Source organism: Balaenoptera borealis, assembly GCF_965194805.1.
Source record: "Balaenoptera borealis genome assembly, chromosome: 14".
In the NCBI taxonomy this organism is placed as follows: domain Eukaryota; kingdom Metazoa; phylum Chordata; class Mammalia; order Artiodactyla; family Balaenopteridae; genus Balaenoptera; species Balaenoptera borealis.
Window position 1 is genome coordinate 28,470,955 of NC_138875.1, and position 15,609 is coordinate 28,486,563.

The following is a 15,609-nucleotide window of genomic DNA, read 5'->3' on the forward strand; positions in this document are numbered from 1 at the left end:
GACTTCCTTGAGGAAGTAGGGTTTGAATTGACCTTAAAAAGATGGGTAGGGCTTCCCTGGTGGCGCAGTGGTTAAGAATCCGCCTGCCAATGCAGGGGACACGGGTTTGATCCCTGGCCGGGGAAGATCCCACATGCCACGGTGCACTAAGCCTGTGAGCCACAACTACTGAACCTGCGTGCCTAGAGCCCGTGCTCCGCAACAAGAGAAGCCACTGCAGTGAGAAGCATGCGCACCACAACAAAGAGTAACCCCTGCTCGCTGCAACTAGAGAAAGCCTGCGCAGCAATGAAGACCAAACACAGCCAAAAATAAAAACAAATAAATAAATAAATTTAAAAAAAAAAAAAAAAAAAAAAGATGGGTAGAATTTAGATAGGCAGAGAGTGGAAGGAGGAAGTTCATGATCTAGATTTGCTTGAAAAAAGCTCAATGAGGCCTTGTCTTGCTCATCCTTACATTTTAGGTACTTGGCAATGTGCAGATAGGAAAGAAAAGAAGGAAGGAAGGAAAGAAGGAAGGAAAGAAGGAAGAAAGGAAGGAAGAAGGGAAGAAAAAAAAGAAAAGAAGAAAAGAAAAGCTTGATTATAGTCTTCATGATTCTTTTTTTTTTTTTTTTTCATTAATTTCCTCCATATCTTCACTTCCTCATATTAGGATAGGATAGATTATGCTGAGGATAGACAGCCCCAAAGTGTCATTGGCTCTACACAACAGATGAAGTTGGGAACTAAAGGTAGGGCTTGTTTGGAAGGTACAAAAATGACAGAATTGGAGACTTAGACTTGGAAGGCACTGCAGGTATCATTAAGAGTTTACCTTCCCATTTTAGAGTAAGCAAGTGAGACTCAAAGTAGTTCTGCTCCTGGGTATAGAATTTTTTAGTGACCAAGTGGAAATACATTACAGATCTCTTGACTTTTATTCCAGTGCTTTATCCACTGAAAAGAGGAGAATTAAGGTAAAAAATCAAGCTTAGTAATGATAGAATATGTGAGGTTTCTAACTTTTGAGATTTTAATGTTTCTCATTTGTTACTTCCTAATTTTAGCATATATGAATGTGACTAACATTTTGGCACCAGTTTTTCCTTTAATGAATCCTGGAAACAAAAACTCTCATGACTTTAGGAAAGTGTCTTGCCACAGCTTTTATAAGAATTAAAAACCTGGATTTTGGCATTTCCAATAAAAGTGAATTAGTAATAATGGACAATGGAAATGCACACCACTGTTGCCACCTTCCTAATCCCTTTCACACCCATTCATTATCTCATCTGACCTATAAGGAGCCTTTTAGGACTTGGGCAAATCCTTTAGCTTTTCACATCCGATTGTCCTCACTCCCTATCACATGTGTAACAGGTTAAAATTTTTGAAGTATTTCCACTTTTCTACTAGTCTCCTCCCCCCAATTCAGGCAGCTAGGCTGGTTTGTGCTCATCCCCTCAGGGCATGTAGCTGACAGCAAAAAAGCAGAGGGGAGAAAAATTTTTAAAAACTTTTTTTCTGGCTTTTCAGTTTCAAACGACTAGAAACTAGGGAAATAGAAAAGACAGGAGCACAAAGACACAGTTTGGAAGAAGCTGGAGCTAGGCTTTCTGAAAGTCCCCTCTTTCCTTCCCCTCCAGGTTAGAAAAGAATTCCTAGGTCTGGAACTAAGGATCGACTTTGCTGGTAGAACTAAAAATTAATAAACTGACCTTCAAAGAACTTAAATTTTAACATTCCTTTCAGCCATCTATTTGTAGACCAAGATTTGTACTAGCTACATGTATGAACATATCTGACTGTCTTGACAATCTCTGTCAGCACATCACTACTCTGTGGACTGATGAAAAATCCTAAAAGTTGAGCCAATCAATTTCATGGCAACAGCTTTGTCCCTACATGAGAAGCTGGTGGGAGGAGATTAGGGGCATTCCTGGAAGTCCTTGCTGATTTCAGAAATGCCAACAGTCTAATGAAAGAAAAAGGACTATATAATGCTTTAAATTCTCCTGGTTCAGTGCAAGATAGTTGGCAGAGGAGAGGGAAAAGAGGGCAAATTCTACTTTGATAGAGTTTGCTGACTAAATTCTCTGAGTCTCAGGAGACTATCTAAAGCATTAGGACTCCAACCATCCCGGAGGCTGCCCTAATAATCTACTCTTGAAGACCTATTCATTCCACTAGATTTCAGTTATTCCACTGTGCTTGCTGCAAATACCAAAAGTCATAATAAATGTCACGGTGGGTCAGGTTGATGGTTAGGGACGCAGAGCTGCTTATAACATTTCCTACTTACCTTGCTGGCTTTTTAAAGCGGTGCAGCAGAAGATAAAGAAAGAACCAAAAAATATGTAAATGTATGTATGTTTACAAGTTCTCAAAGTAGAATGTGCAACTTACACTTTTAAAAGGAGTTTTAAAACCTATTTCTGAATATAAACTAAAAATTAGAACAGAAGGAGTAGGAAGAGAAGAAAGTGCCACCTCAAGGGCTCCACCTTTCTTCTGACACCTCATCACTCTTCTACCACTTGCCATATTCTGCTTAAAATTATAGTTCATCTTCCACATGCAGACCTTGTAAGTTCCTTCAGAGCAAGGATTGTGTATTCCTGGACACTGCCCTTAGGGTCTTGCTCAGACCGGTAGGCTTTGGATAGGTGATCAGTAACTGCCTGTGGTTGATTAAATAGCCTTTCCTAACACTCCAGTCAAATTTTAAGGCCAGCCAGAGATCCATCCTTCAGCTATCAAACAACATGGGATATTTAGTAAGAAGGCCTTAACCCCCAACCATAACGTTCTTCTAAAATTTTAGGATAGGATGGGTCTCCAACATCTTACACTACATTTGGATTGCTTTCAGCAGAGTTCTGACTGGTTCTTTGAATCAATCTTGGCTTTATGTCCAGGTGTAATATATTCTGAACAGTAACCCTGTAAATCAGACTCAAATCTTGCTCACAATGTACTTCCCAGAATCATACAAAAGGCAGAAATTTGGTAAGAATTTTCTCAATGATTCTATATCCAGTTGGTGTGAGCAAAGACCCCCAAATGCTATTAAACTCCTTAGTGATGTGAACCAGATGGAAAATAAAACAAAAGAATTCACAACTCATGTTAGACTGAATTGAATGTCTTTAATTTCACACAATGAATAACATATGAATAGGATTAACTTTTTTTTTTAATAGTTAAGTGCTCTATACTGTGCTAACCTGATCTGGTAGCAAAAAAGACTGAGCTTTCTTTTAGAAAAAATGTTTAAAACCCAACATCTAAGACCATGGAGGAGCATGACAGTAAAGCATGCCAGATGTATCTACGCCTCAAATAACAGCAAGTCCATGTTCATTTTAAATGTACAAAAATGCTTTATGAATAAAAACTGTTACAAAAAGAACATTTCAAACAATGTACAATTTTTCTTGCCTCTATATTCAATAAAATACAAATACATTTTTTGTTCTAAAATATGTTTACATACAATCAAAGTAGAACATGCAAATTACACTTTAAAAAAGGCTTTTAAAAACCACTTATGAATACAAACTAAAAATTAGCCAGCACGACTTGTAAGACAATCTTGTGCCCCATTTTTTTCTTTTGAAATATATATATACATATTTAACACATCATGTGCATTTATTATTTAAGAAATAGATTTTTTTTAAAAAAGGAAGAAAAAGAAAGACACCAACCTAAGCTGGAACTGCCCTTCTGTGTTGACCAGTGGCAGCTCTTTTCAATTTTCCCCCTTTTAGTGTTTATTATACCTGGGCAAGTGGGCAAGAGATATCCAGGAAGTTTCTTCCTTGGTTGATATGTGCTTCTAAGACTGTTCCCCAAGTGACTGAGTCCAAGAAGGGAGGCAGACTCATCAGTAGGGCAAACCCTCCAAGAAACAAGAGGCAGGGAGAGCCTGGTATCGTGGAAAGAAACTTTAAAAAACTCCAAGAAAATGCTACGGTATATTACAGTTCGAGTTTCTAGGCACTGTGATGACATTATCTGTAAGCTCTGGCATTTGGACCATTGTGATACTATAGGGTAGTGTTGAGAATAATGTCTATATTTATCTACTTTTACATAATGTGAAGGACTGAAAATCCTGCAATGTAACACTTAAATGGCTTTTGAGGCATTTCGGCTTCTGCCACCCACCCCCCCCCCTCCATGCTACAGTTGGCATTTAAAGGCTTTGGAAATATATGTATAGACTTTAGACAGTTCCCAGGTAAATCTTCCTAGTGGTAGGGAAAAAATATTCTCCAAAAGCTCATTATCTGAATATTGTCGGGTAATAAGCTGTAGGAGTGGGATTTTCTACTTAAGTCCTAAAACCAAATCCTTTATGATCTCCATGTAGTGCATCACCTTATACTATAATTCTGTCACCACTTGCTTATCATATTTATAGACCCAGCAATGCCCAGAACACAAACTCCGACTGCCGTCGACCGTGGCCTCCCACTCCGGACAGCAGCCAAGTTAACAGGCTGAACCTGTCGGCCCTCAGTCACCTAGTCGGCGCTGTCAGTGGCTGTTGAGTCCCAGGCCTGCCAGGTCACGAGCCAGCCCAGACACGCCCTCCTTTCCTTTGACCCGTCTTCCTCGGGCTGTTGCCGGAGCAGTGCTGTTAGAGGAAGTTAAACTCTGTTCCTCTCGTTTGAGATGAGGGGCTGAAAAGCAAGTGGCTCCCCAGCCACTTAGGAAGGTGGATCAGAGACCCATCATCACCTTCAAGGTGGTTTTTATACAGATTTCATTCTTTGCTCACCCCTAATCAGATTCCCTATAAGTGGGTTCATGCCTGCTTGCTGAAGGCAAGTATTCCAGGAAACAGAAAAGAAAACGAAGGAATTTCTCTTATTATGAAATACTTTTGGATCTGTTTATGGAGCTTCATGCATCCCAAATGACATTTTCTCTAAATAAATATGCAGCCACAGAAGGCAGTGTTGGGTGGCTAGAGACCTCCACAACGTGGATCAGGAGACCTGGGTTCTCATCCTTGTTCTGCAACCAGCCAGATGTGAAACGAGACTGGCCCAATGTTGAGTCTGGACAGGAGAGGAGAGGCTAATGCAAAGTGGGTAGTTGGAAAATGAGGAAATGGTCATACTAATAAGATGGGTTAGGTTAATGGAAAGCAAAAGAAAAAATAAAAGTAATGTGATACTGAGGGAGGAGCTTGATGGGAAAGAGGGGAAGCCCTGCAGGTGACTGGACTTGCTTCCACCTCCAAACAGCGGGTTAGCCTGTCTCAGTTTTGCTCCTCTGCAGTTTTCCAATCTATCCTTAGGATCATAAATGTAGAGGATTTGCATTTGACTCACATGACAACTGTAGAACTGAATTTATGTATAAGGTGCAAGTCTGCTGTATCTCTCCTGGAATACCTTTCGCTGGTTTGGAAATTCTAATGTATCCTAGAGTTATTTGAAATTTCTCACCTACTAGAGGTTAATGCCAATTAAGCTTTAGGTCCTTCCTTAAGAAGCTTAGAGAGTGCCAGCTTATTCCCCTCTGCAGGAAGATTTAGTCTGCTCACAGATTTGGGTGGGGAAAGAGTACAACACTGGAAGGAAGAGGGGCAAAAGAAAGAATGAAATCAATTATTTTCAAAATCCAACAAGGGAGAAACCACTTTATGGCCTAATTGGAATGAAAATGGTTGCTCTTTCATAGCAATGGTGGGGTGCGTGGGGCTAACTTAAACCTTCCTCTTGAGTGACTTTGGAACCACTCAGACATGGCTTGGGAATGACAAATTGAAAGTGGTTGGTTTGATTTTGCTGTTCAACCTGTATGAAATGCCAAAGGTCAACCTAGGTCACAAACTGAGTATCTATGATATAAGCTTTGAAGAACAGGAGAATGCACTCCTTTAAACTTACATATTGCTGGGATTAAATGCAACTGACCTAGTGGCAGCACATGATGTGAAGTCTGTGGTGACAGTGCAGAACAGGATGACTCTGTGGGTAATTTCAACCAACTGGTGGTGCCATGACAGAGCACTGATGTTTGCAAGCATATTAACTTGGGATTTTAAAGTTTACTCCCATAGATAACCCATCCCTTATTCTCCTACGTTCCCAACAAAAATCCTTCTTTCTCTAAGGAAATAATGTTGTGTTCTGAAGTAATAATATGATTTCCTGCCATTTGCAACTTCCTGTAAAGAAACTTAATTTGGAGGTAAACCAGATATTCTAATTCCCATTAGAAAATTTAATTCTGTCTCCCAGTGTCTCTCTTTTTATAATCTATCATACCAGGTATTTGATGTCTTAGGAAAGGTAAGGGGAGGAGTGAGGGAGGAAATTGAAAATACTTTGAAATTTCCACATCTGACTTTTAGAAAACATCTATGGCAATGGAATGACTTCATATTCATTCTGAGTTTCTTAACATGTTTAACTTGGGCTGTGGAGGTGGATAATAGAGACGGAATATCTGTCCACGCTAAACCAATGGCTAGAGTACAACTTGGATGAGAAATGTACAGTCGAAACTGACCATTTAAAAGACGATTTGTCACACACAGTTTGCATCCATGCAGACTGATAGATTTATAATTACATTATGTACAAAATGTTTCAGTTTATTAAGGCAACCACAACTTGGATACTTTGTCCAAGGTGGCGTGATACTATTGGAGTGGTGACACCCTTTGAGCATTTTCTTTCTTTTTTTTTTCCCAGATAAGAACACTTACTCCCATTTGCTTTTATGAAAAGAGACAATGTACTTCTATTGTCTTTCTGTTCCCTTTTTTCAATGACCTTTGATAGTTACTTGTATAAAAAAAAAAAAATCCACATACCAAGGCATTGCTAGACACTTGTCTTTCTGGTGGGTCTGGGGTTTCAATTTTTGGTGATTTGTCAGCTATTCCATTTTCTATGGGGCATTAAAACCATTTTATTCTGCCTATTCTTTGCTGATATGTTTTAAGTATAAAAATAACCTGGTTGACACCTGGGTCAACGTATCTTCGGCTGCTCTAAATCACTTATTTTTAAAAGGCTCTATCGATACTAAGTATTTGTTTCACAATGACTGAAATTCAAAGCCAAATTCCTTGGGACAGCATGCCAAGGGTGAACATTACAACACAGGTAAGGTTTACATTATTTAGGTGTGTACCAAGTTAAAGAAGGCAGCAAGTAAGTTAACAAAAAGGTATATGGAAGTACAATGGGCAAAGAAAAAGTAGGAACAGATGATTCTAAAAATCAGTGTATGTGTAATAGAGGAGACACACAGAAGAATATGGATGCATGTCTAAGGTTGCCTATCACTACAATTCCACCCTCTGATGACATGAGTCCCTCTGAGAAACTGTGTTGTTAACATAAAGATTCAGGTCACCTGAAGGTGATGTTGGTGCCCCAAAGCCTAGCCGAGCTTGAAAAACCAAAAGAAATAAAAACCAATTAAATGAAAGTGGCTTACAACAAAGCCAGCTGAGAAATTTGCGGCTTTTCTCCCCTTGGAATGTTTCCTAATTGAGGGCGTTCCCCTTTCAATTTTCCTGGCCAGCAAATGCAACGGAATCAAAGGGCGCACCTTGGATGCGGGAGGTCTGGCGGCTGTCGGAGAGCACCACCATCCTTCTCCTCCCTGATGGGTCTCGTGCTGCCTGTCAAGGATCTAGCCATACTGAAGTGCCCCTTGGCCGGGAACTGCTGTAAAGCACAGACACACTTCTTTTGAAGACGTTCCCCTGCTTTGCTTTCCCAAGAGCTCCTGAAGGCTCAACCCCGTCATCTGGCCCGAGTCTGCCTGCCCAGCTTCGGGAGAGAAGGGCATTCGGACCCAGCCCCGGCTCACTGCACTTCCAACGCGTCAGTCTCCCCAGCCCCAGGTTCTGACGCCCAGGCCCACCCTAGGGAAGGACATCGCTCTCACTCCCTCGCGACTTCCTCTGCCTTTTGGCCTTCACCTCCTCTTCCTGGGGAAGGGGCTGCTGCGTGGGCGGCTGCTGCGGGGGCTGGGCCGCAGGCTGGGGTTTGTGTTTCCTCTTCCCGCCTCCTCTGGGGGTCTTGGGCAGAGGGGGCGGCGGGGGTGGCGGCGGCGGCGGCGGCGGCGGCGGGAGGGGCGGGGGCGGCGGCGGTGGCAGGGGAGGCGCCTCCCGGGCCATGTGGATGACCGCCTCGATGGTGGCCATGATGGTGTCTTGGCTGGCGGCCGGCTCCAAGACGAGCGGGCTCAGGCTCGGCTTCTGACCCCTTTTGCTGGGAAGGTCGATGCATTTTTCCAGCACCGGCATTTGGTCTCTGGAGTCCTCATCGAACTGCGTGGGCTGCTTCCGGGGACGCCCTCTCCTCTTCTTGACGAAGTTGTTGCCTGTCTTTGATTGTCTCTGCAGCCGCTTGGCCTTCAGGATCTTGTTCACGTGGTCCAGGTTCTTCTTGGTGGACAGAATCTTGGTGTAGTTGCACATCTTCCGCACCTCGCACTGGATGGCTTCGATCTCCCGCCGCTTGAATCGCTTCTTCAGGGAGGAGCTGGCTGCGGGAAGGGAAGAGAGAAGAAATTGATTACAGGATGCAGACTGCCTTAAACCTAGTCTTTTTAGTGACAGCTGGCATTATATTTGGCTATGAAGATTATGGAAAATTAATGCTATAACTATGACTCGGTACCCACTATTTCTTCTTTTTCCTTTATTAAAATTAAAAATAATAAAAATAAACATGGGTTGAATATTATGTGTACAAAGCATTTCATTATTTCAGTCTCTACAACAATCCCATGAAATACACTTGTTCCCATTTTTAAGTTTGGAAACTAAGGCTCACACCATGTAGGAAGATCTACCATGGAAATCAATGTCAGAATCACAATATAAATTCTCCCATTACTTTCTCCTATCATAGCTTTTATTTTTTATTCAGCCCTTTGACATTTGATCTAATTCAATTTAGCATTAGGCTATACTTCATCTTTCTGTAAAAGATGCTGAATAGAAAAAATGACAAGCAGCCCTCTGGATCAAGCAATCTGGATCATTCATTTGTACCGTCAGCCTCGAAAAAGAGGTGCCTTGACCTGAACTAGAATATCTAACCGAACCTATTATATTTCTAACCCTCCTCCAATGACAGAGGGAGGATACTTTTCAGGAACACTCAATTTGGGATGATCCCATCTCTCTAATTTTTTCCCCCAATGGTCTGGACTTGTCAGCTTGCCTGATGATGTCCAATTGACCAAGTCTTAACTAGTTCATCTTCTGGAAACCCCAAGGGAAATACCAGCCAGGTGTTTCTGAATCATTTACACCCGTGCTACTGGGCTGTTGTTTGCAAGGAGCTCTTTTCATGTCCTGGTGGCCAGATGCTTCTCTATTTTATGAGCCAAACTTCTAGTCGCAGGAAGTCCTGTACTGCCGCTACTAAATAGCCTTCAGAACTGCTTCATTTTGAAGTTCAGACACCATAAAGTATGAATGGCTTCAAGACGTAGCAGACCTTTCCTCCTTTAGATCATTCTTTCTCCTTGTATTGTTCACTAGAGGCAAACGTGTACATACATGTGTATACACACATATACACAGGCACTCACACACATCCTGATAAGCCATCTTCACACTGGCTCCTCCCTCGGGCTACTTATAAGCTTAAGAAATGTGTCTTTAGTGCTTTGCTGCTGTGATTTACACTAAATGCTCATCCCCAAAGAAGCCCATGTAGTTGTCGTCAACCCTACGGAACGTTGCAGGCCTAAAAACAAATGTGTTTCATTTTAGCATCGTGGTTTGTTGTGTCATCCCATACTTTTTCAACTACTAGTGGACAAGCGGAATAAATATCTTAAGGGAGATGAGGAAAAAATGCTGAAAACAAAGACACTGCTGTCACTTACTCTTGGGCACTCCTGCTTGGTTCTTTCCCTGCTTTTCCCCATTTCTCTCTCATGTTGTGCCCGACACAGATCTCCCAGAAGGGTTTATTTGAAGTTATTTATGCCACAAGTTTCATGGAGTGGGAAGCTCTGAGTTTCACAGGACAGGCCAAAATGGTACTGCTTTTGGCCAAAGGTCATTGTGAGACTTACTGTGCAATGAATAACTACTGAGCAATCTTTAAAATAAGTTATAAAGATCAAAATAGAACAAAGCCAGAGTGAGCTTCTGGCTACAAAAATAAAATTTTTGTACTTAGTGTTGTAAAAGGAAAAGCTTGCTTGATTTTAAGTTTTCAGATGCAGAGACCGACTTTTGTTGGTCTTTATGTCCCTCACAGGGCATAGCATGGTGCCTTGTACATGGAAGGGATTTAAAAACTGTTTCTCCACTGATGAATTACACTGATTGTTGCTGCCTTATAATCATATTCTTCTCTAAAGGAGTTTTAGTTTGGATTTTTAAATCGACCATTGCAAATATAGTGACACTAAGAGCAGGTCTCCATGTCAGAGCTAAGCCATTTACCTTGTCCACAGAGTTCATGAGGAAATGAAAACTAGTCAGAAATACCCCACAAAACTTTTGGCATTATTCCAAATAAAAGTTCCACTTGCAGTTTACCTTCTTTTTAGTTTATATCATCCAAAGAGAAGAAAATGCTATGTGACACATAATACAGCATGCAGGTACAAAGTAAATCATTTTGGGCAATTAGTTGGCAATGTTTGACTGAGTAAAGCTTGACTGGAAAACTCCGTGCGCTGAGCTGGAGATCATTTGGGGCAAATACAACCAATGGATATTTCTTCTCAGTACTTTTTTTTTTTTAGCATGAAATGTCAAACAAACAAAAAGGAACCTAGTAGATAATTCCATATTCAATAATTTGTTATATGCTGCATAATTTTTTATTAGGCCCTTGCATTGAAAAATGATTATGAAATAAACATTTATTCTGAGTACTGTAAACCTACCAAACAATACTAAAAATATCATAACCAACTCTTTTGTACCCACCATTCACATTTAATAAACATTAACTTTTTGCCATATATGCTTTATTTTTTTTTTAAGCAAGAAAACATTATAGAGTCAGCTAAGTCAGTGCTCCATCATCAATTCCATTTCCTTTCCTTTCCCTGCTTAAATTTGTACTTTTACTGCATATATGTGAACCCATATTGGTAAAAATTAAAAGTCTGAAACTACCTAATATGTATAATTCTGTAAGGAAGTAGGAACACTTGCAGAGTGTTGGCAGGAGAGCAAATTGACAGAATCATTTTGGAGAGTGATTGGGCAATAACTACTAGAGTTGAAGATGGGCGTGCCCAATGCCCCAGAGATCCCAAGGCCAGGTCACCTCTTTTGCTCATATGTAACAGGAGGCCAAGGTCATTCCCTGAAGCTCAGTGTATGTTACAGAAGACTTAAAACAATATAAATATTAATTAAAAAGATAATGAAGCACTGCGATACATTCAAACAATGGAATATTGTATACACGTCTGTTAAAAGGAATAAAATACATATAAATATATCAACATGGTTAAATCTAAAAAAAAAAAACTTGAATAAAAAAAGCAAATAACAAAAGTATTTGTAAGCGTACCATTTATGTAAATTTAGAAACACACAGATCCCTTGAATTTTTATTTCGTTTTCAATATCCAGACATGAAGGTTTAAAGTGACCCCAGTGCAGATTAACTGTGAGTCAAAGACTGGGTGGATGAGACTTCAACATTTCTTCCCTCCAGAGCTACCTTACGGGACTTTATTAAGCCTCTAGAGTAGCGTTGTCCTATAGAAATTCTGCAGTGGTGGAACTGATCTATATCTATGCTGTCCCATACAGCAGCCACTAGCCACATGTGTCTACTGGGCACCTGACATATGGCAAGTGATTGAGGAATTGACTCTAAATTTAGTTTAATTTAAAGTTAAATAGCTACATGTGGTTAGTGGCTACCATAATGGGCAGCTCAGCTCTAGACCTAAGTACCACGGAATACAGAGGACACACCGAGATCCATTCAGTAAAGCACAGACTGTGGGAAGCTCAGGGCAAACAACCTGGTGCCTTCAACAAATAAGTTGAGAGGTTGGGGGGGAGGGTGGAACTGTAAACTAAAAGAGAGAAGAGATAAAATGATCATATTTGGATACCAATTTAAACAAACTGTCAAAAGAGATATTTTATAAATTCATGGAAATTTGAATAATGTCTGGGTGTTTCTTGATATTATATAATTATTGCTAACTTTCTTAGGTGTGATAATTGCACTGTGATCATTTTTCAAAGTACCTGTCTTTTAGAAATACATACTAAATTATTAATAGATGAAATCATATGATATCATCTGGGACTGGCTTCAAAATAATAAGGGAGGGAGGAGGGGAGTGGAAGTATTCCTAAAACAAGATTGAAATGAGTTGATTATGTTGAAGCTGAGTGATGAGTACCCAGAGGTTTATTATGCTATTCTGCTACTTTGGTATATACTTGCTAGTTCCATAATACATGGTTAAAAAAATATAAATGATTAGTGTCAGTAAAACATCTTTCTCAGGATCTTAGGACTGGCGGGGGGTGGGGGGGTGCTCTGGTTTTCATATTCTTGGGCTCTATTTCACCTAAATAATTTTAGAAGAATAAGAAATGTCCTCAGTAAAGGGCATGCATAATCTCCCTAGAAAACTCCTGCTGGTAGCTACCCTCCTGGCTGAATGGGAGGGAAGAATGAATGAGCACTCTGGGTTTTATGTTGTGACCAACTGCATAAACATATGTCATGGTCCAATCTCCGCTGATGGCCTCAGGTGTTAAGACTCAATATCCCTCTTTCTTTTTCACATTACAATTTTTGAGGGGTTTCACATCTACTGAACATCTGAATTTTATTTTGTCCTGTGTGTATTATCCAAATTTTCAGTGTAGGCTCATTACTTCGTGTGTGAACAGCACCAGAGTGCAGGTCAGTAGGAAGGGCTCTGGGCAGGGACAGCTGGAAACCAAGCTGAACTAGAATGAACCTCTTAGCCCCTCTGGGTCTCTCTTTCTTCATCTATTACACTGAACAGTTAGACTAGATGCTTCTGTATTTAAAGATTGCTATAATTCTTACCTATACTCATTATCTATTGCCTTACCAAGAGTGAGGTGGCTTTCTAAGACACTTATTTCATCTAATAATTTTGAAATCGTAGTGTGGCGGAGAGGAGGGCTTTGGACTTGGCAGGGTTTGATATTCACAAATCTTTCTCCTTACTGCTTATGATTTCACTGTTCCTCTAAATGTTAACAGATTTTTCTCTCTTCAAATTGTTTCATTATTAGACAGTAATTTCTGGGCTCTTGCACCAAGATTGATTCCATATTTGCTCTCCTTCCTATAATTGTCCTATATCTTGCCTGTTCTTTGTTAGCCTTAAAGAATAATTATGAGTGGCCAAGGCAAAATATGAATTCATTTCTTCGTAACTCTGCAATGCAAATCATCTGGTAGACTTTTTCTGTACTTAAAATTTCCATGCAAATGATTGAGTTGGTTTTGGTCCAGATCTAGATTTTCTCTTTGCTCCCATTATCAGATGATTGGCTCATCAGCGTTTGTTGATTTTGCTACTTCTTTTATGATAATCAAACACTGGACTTATCACTGCTTTTGCACACTGACTTTATATAGATGTCATGTAAGCACTGTGAGCAAGATAAGGGCTAATGAGGCTTAGCTGTATAGAAGCTTCCTAAGAAATAGGTGCTAATGGTTTGGAGACTTTGCCCATGTGCAAGACACATTGTAGTTTTATAAAGTTTTGGATGGGTCAGAGAGGGAGGCAAATTTATCTCTAGACTAATTAGAATTTTTCTTGCTGTTTGAATTGGGAAGGTAGAGAAATATTGGGGACCGCTGAACTGCCCGGAGTGGAGTTGCCCTCCAGGTGGACAGGGCTGGAGAACCATCAGCCTCAGTCAAGGCACAGAGCTGCAGTGTGAATTGCTTTGTATGCTGATACTTAGAAGATTCTTCAAAGGCAAAGGCCATGTCTTCCCTCTGTACTCCCAGTTATTCACACAGCAGTACAAGATCTGGTATGTAGTACATGGGCAGCAAATACAAGTTCAAGGGAATTCAATTGTTTAATGTTCTCCCATGAAAATGTGCATTTTTTGGATACTTTTGTACTTAACTCAATAATGATCTCGTTTTCCAAATGCTGCTTTTTATTTTCTAATGGGATATATGAAGCAACTTGCCTTGGCAAGCAATCTTTTCTCCTTCTTCCTTAGAATTTAAATTAACCTTTGTGTCCTGGTCTTAAAAGCTCGTTTGAAAAAGATGGCAAGTTGCCTTGGCTGGTGAGGCTTCTGGTGGGCAGGGCACATCAGAGTCACTGCCAGTCATCAGCACACATGCTATATACCACTGCTTTCCAATTTGAAAGCCATAATTTAGAATTAACTGTTAGCAGATGTGGGGCATTTGTCACGATAGAATGGTACTTCCATTCTGTTCTTAAAGTCACCTTAATACAGTTTGGGGTTTCTTTGAAAATGTGACTAGCTTGTTTAATGCACAGTAACTGCTTGACTATTAAATGACAGCCTCCTCTTAGGGGTTTATTGTGAAAAAACATTCCATCTCAGCTGCAGTGGCTTAGGAGACCCTGGTCTTTGTGTTGCTCCTATTTCACATTTCTCCGTGGGAAAAGTGAAGGTAGGAGGTGAGGAGCGGTTCGACTGATGGAGAGGTGAAGCAGTGGGTGTGCACCTGCGTGTTTACGTGTGGGTGCTCCCCTCTGCCTCTCCAGATCTGATACTGTTCTAAATTGGCAGCCTCTCAAGTGGGGTGCATGTTCCCAAGGAGGAAAGTGGGCTGCAAGAAAAACATATTATTGTATAAACTATCTTATATAATAATATTTTTATATAACTATATAAAATATATTTTATAATATATATTTTTATGTAAATATATGTACATATATATGTAAAAATATATAAATTGGATGTATTTAACTTTATTATATATAAATTTTTATATAATATATAATTATATACATTAGTTTAATTTATATTATTTATATCTTATCTGAAAAATAAGAACTAAATTAAGCATTCTAATGCTTACTATATGGAGCGATGGTGGGTGATGCCCTTATTTGGGCTGCACGATGTGTCACCTGTCACTGTTGGGCATGAGGTTCCTGGAAAAAGAAGAGACCACATGCATTCAATGGGCTGATGGCATCCCATCAGTTTATTCCCTTCAGGTGTTGTCAGGTCCTGAACATGGTTTAGAAAATTAAGATCTTTAAACAATAAAAAAAACTTTAACAAAAAATAAAAATACTTTGTAATGAGGTCAGGAATATCCATGAAATATGTTATATACCACAGAGAGTTTTATTGGTTACCTTGCAGCAAACTGTATAAAAGTGTTGCTATTTTCAAAGACAAATTTGGCAATTTTCTTCTACTTTGAGAGAAGTGTTCTAAATGCTTTCACTTTCTCAGTGCTGTCAGTGGGCTGTCTGTAATGTTACCTGGCAGTTGTTAAAAAACCAAAAAAACGCTTAATGTCCCTTTAGGGCAAAATGGGCAAGAAAGTAACTGCTTTTAGAAGCAAACTCATACTATGGCGACAGCATTTTTTAAATTGATTGGAAATGTTTCCATTTTTGACAATTT

General features: G+C 40.0%; 1 protein-coding gene across 5 annotated transcripts in view; it reads right to left on the minus strand.

The window, feature by feature from the left end:
* Positions 1-3,113: 3,113 nt before the first annotated feature.
* Positions 3,114-15,609, minus strand: part of SETBP1 (SET binding protein 1) — a 383,472-nt gene continuing 370,976 nt past the window's right edge. For all 5 annotated transcript variants that reach the window (XM_082355670.1, XM_082355669.1, XM_082355668.1 and 2 more), the window contains one exon: positions 3,114-8,516. In XM_082355670.1, coding sequence (XP_082211796.1) covers positions 7,891-8,516 — 626 coding nt within the window. In that variant the 3' untranslated portion in view covers positions 3,114-7,890. The remainder of the gene's footprint in view (positions 8,517-15,609) is intronic.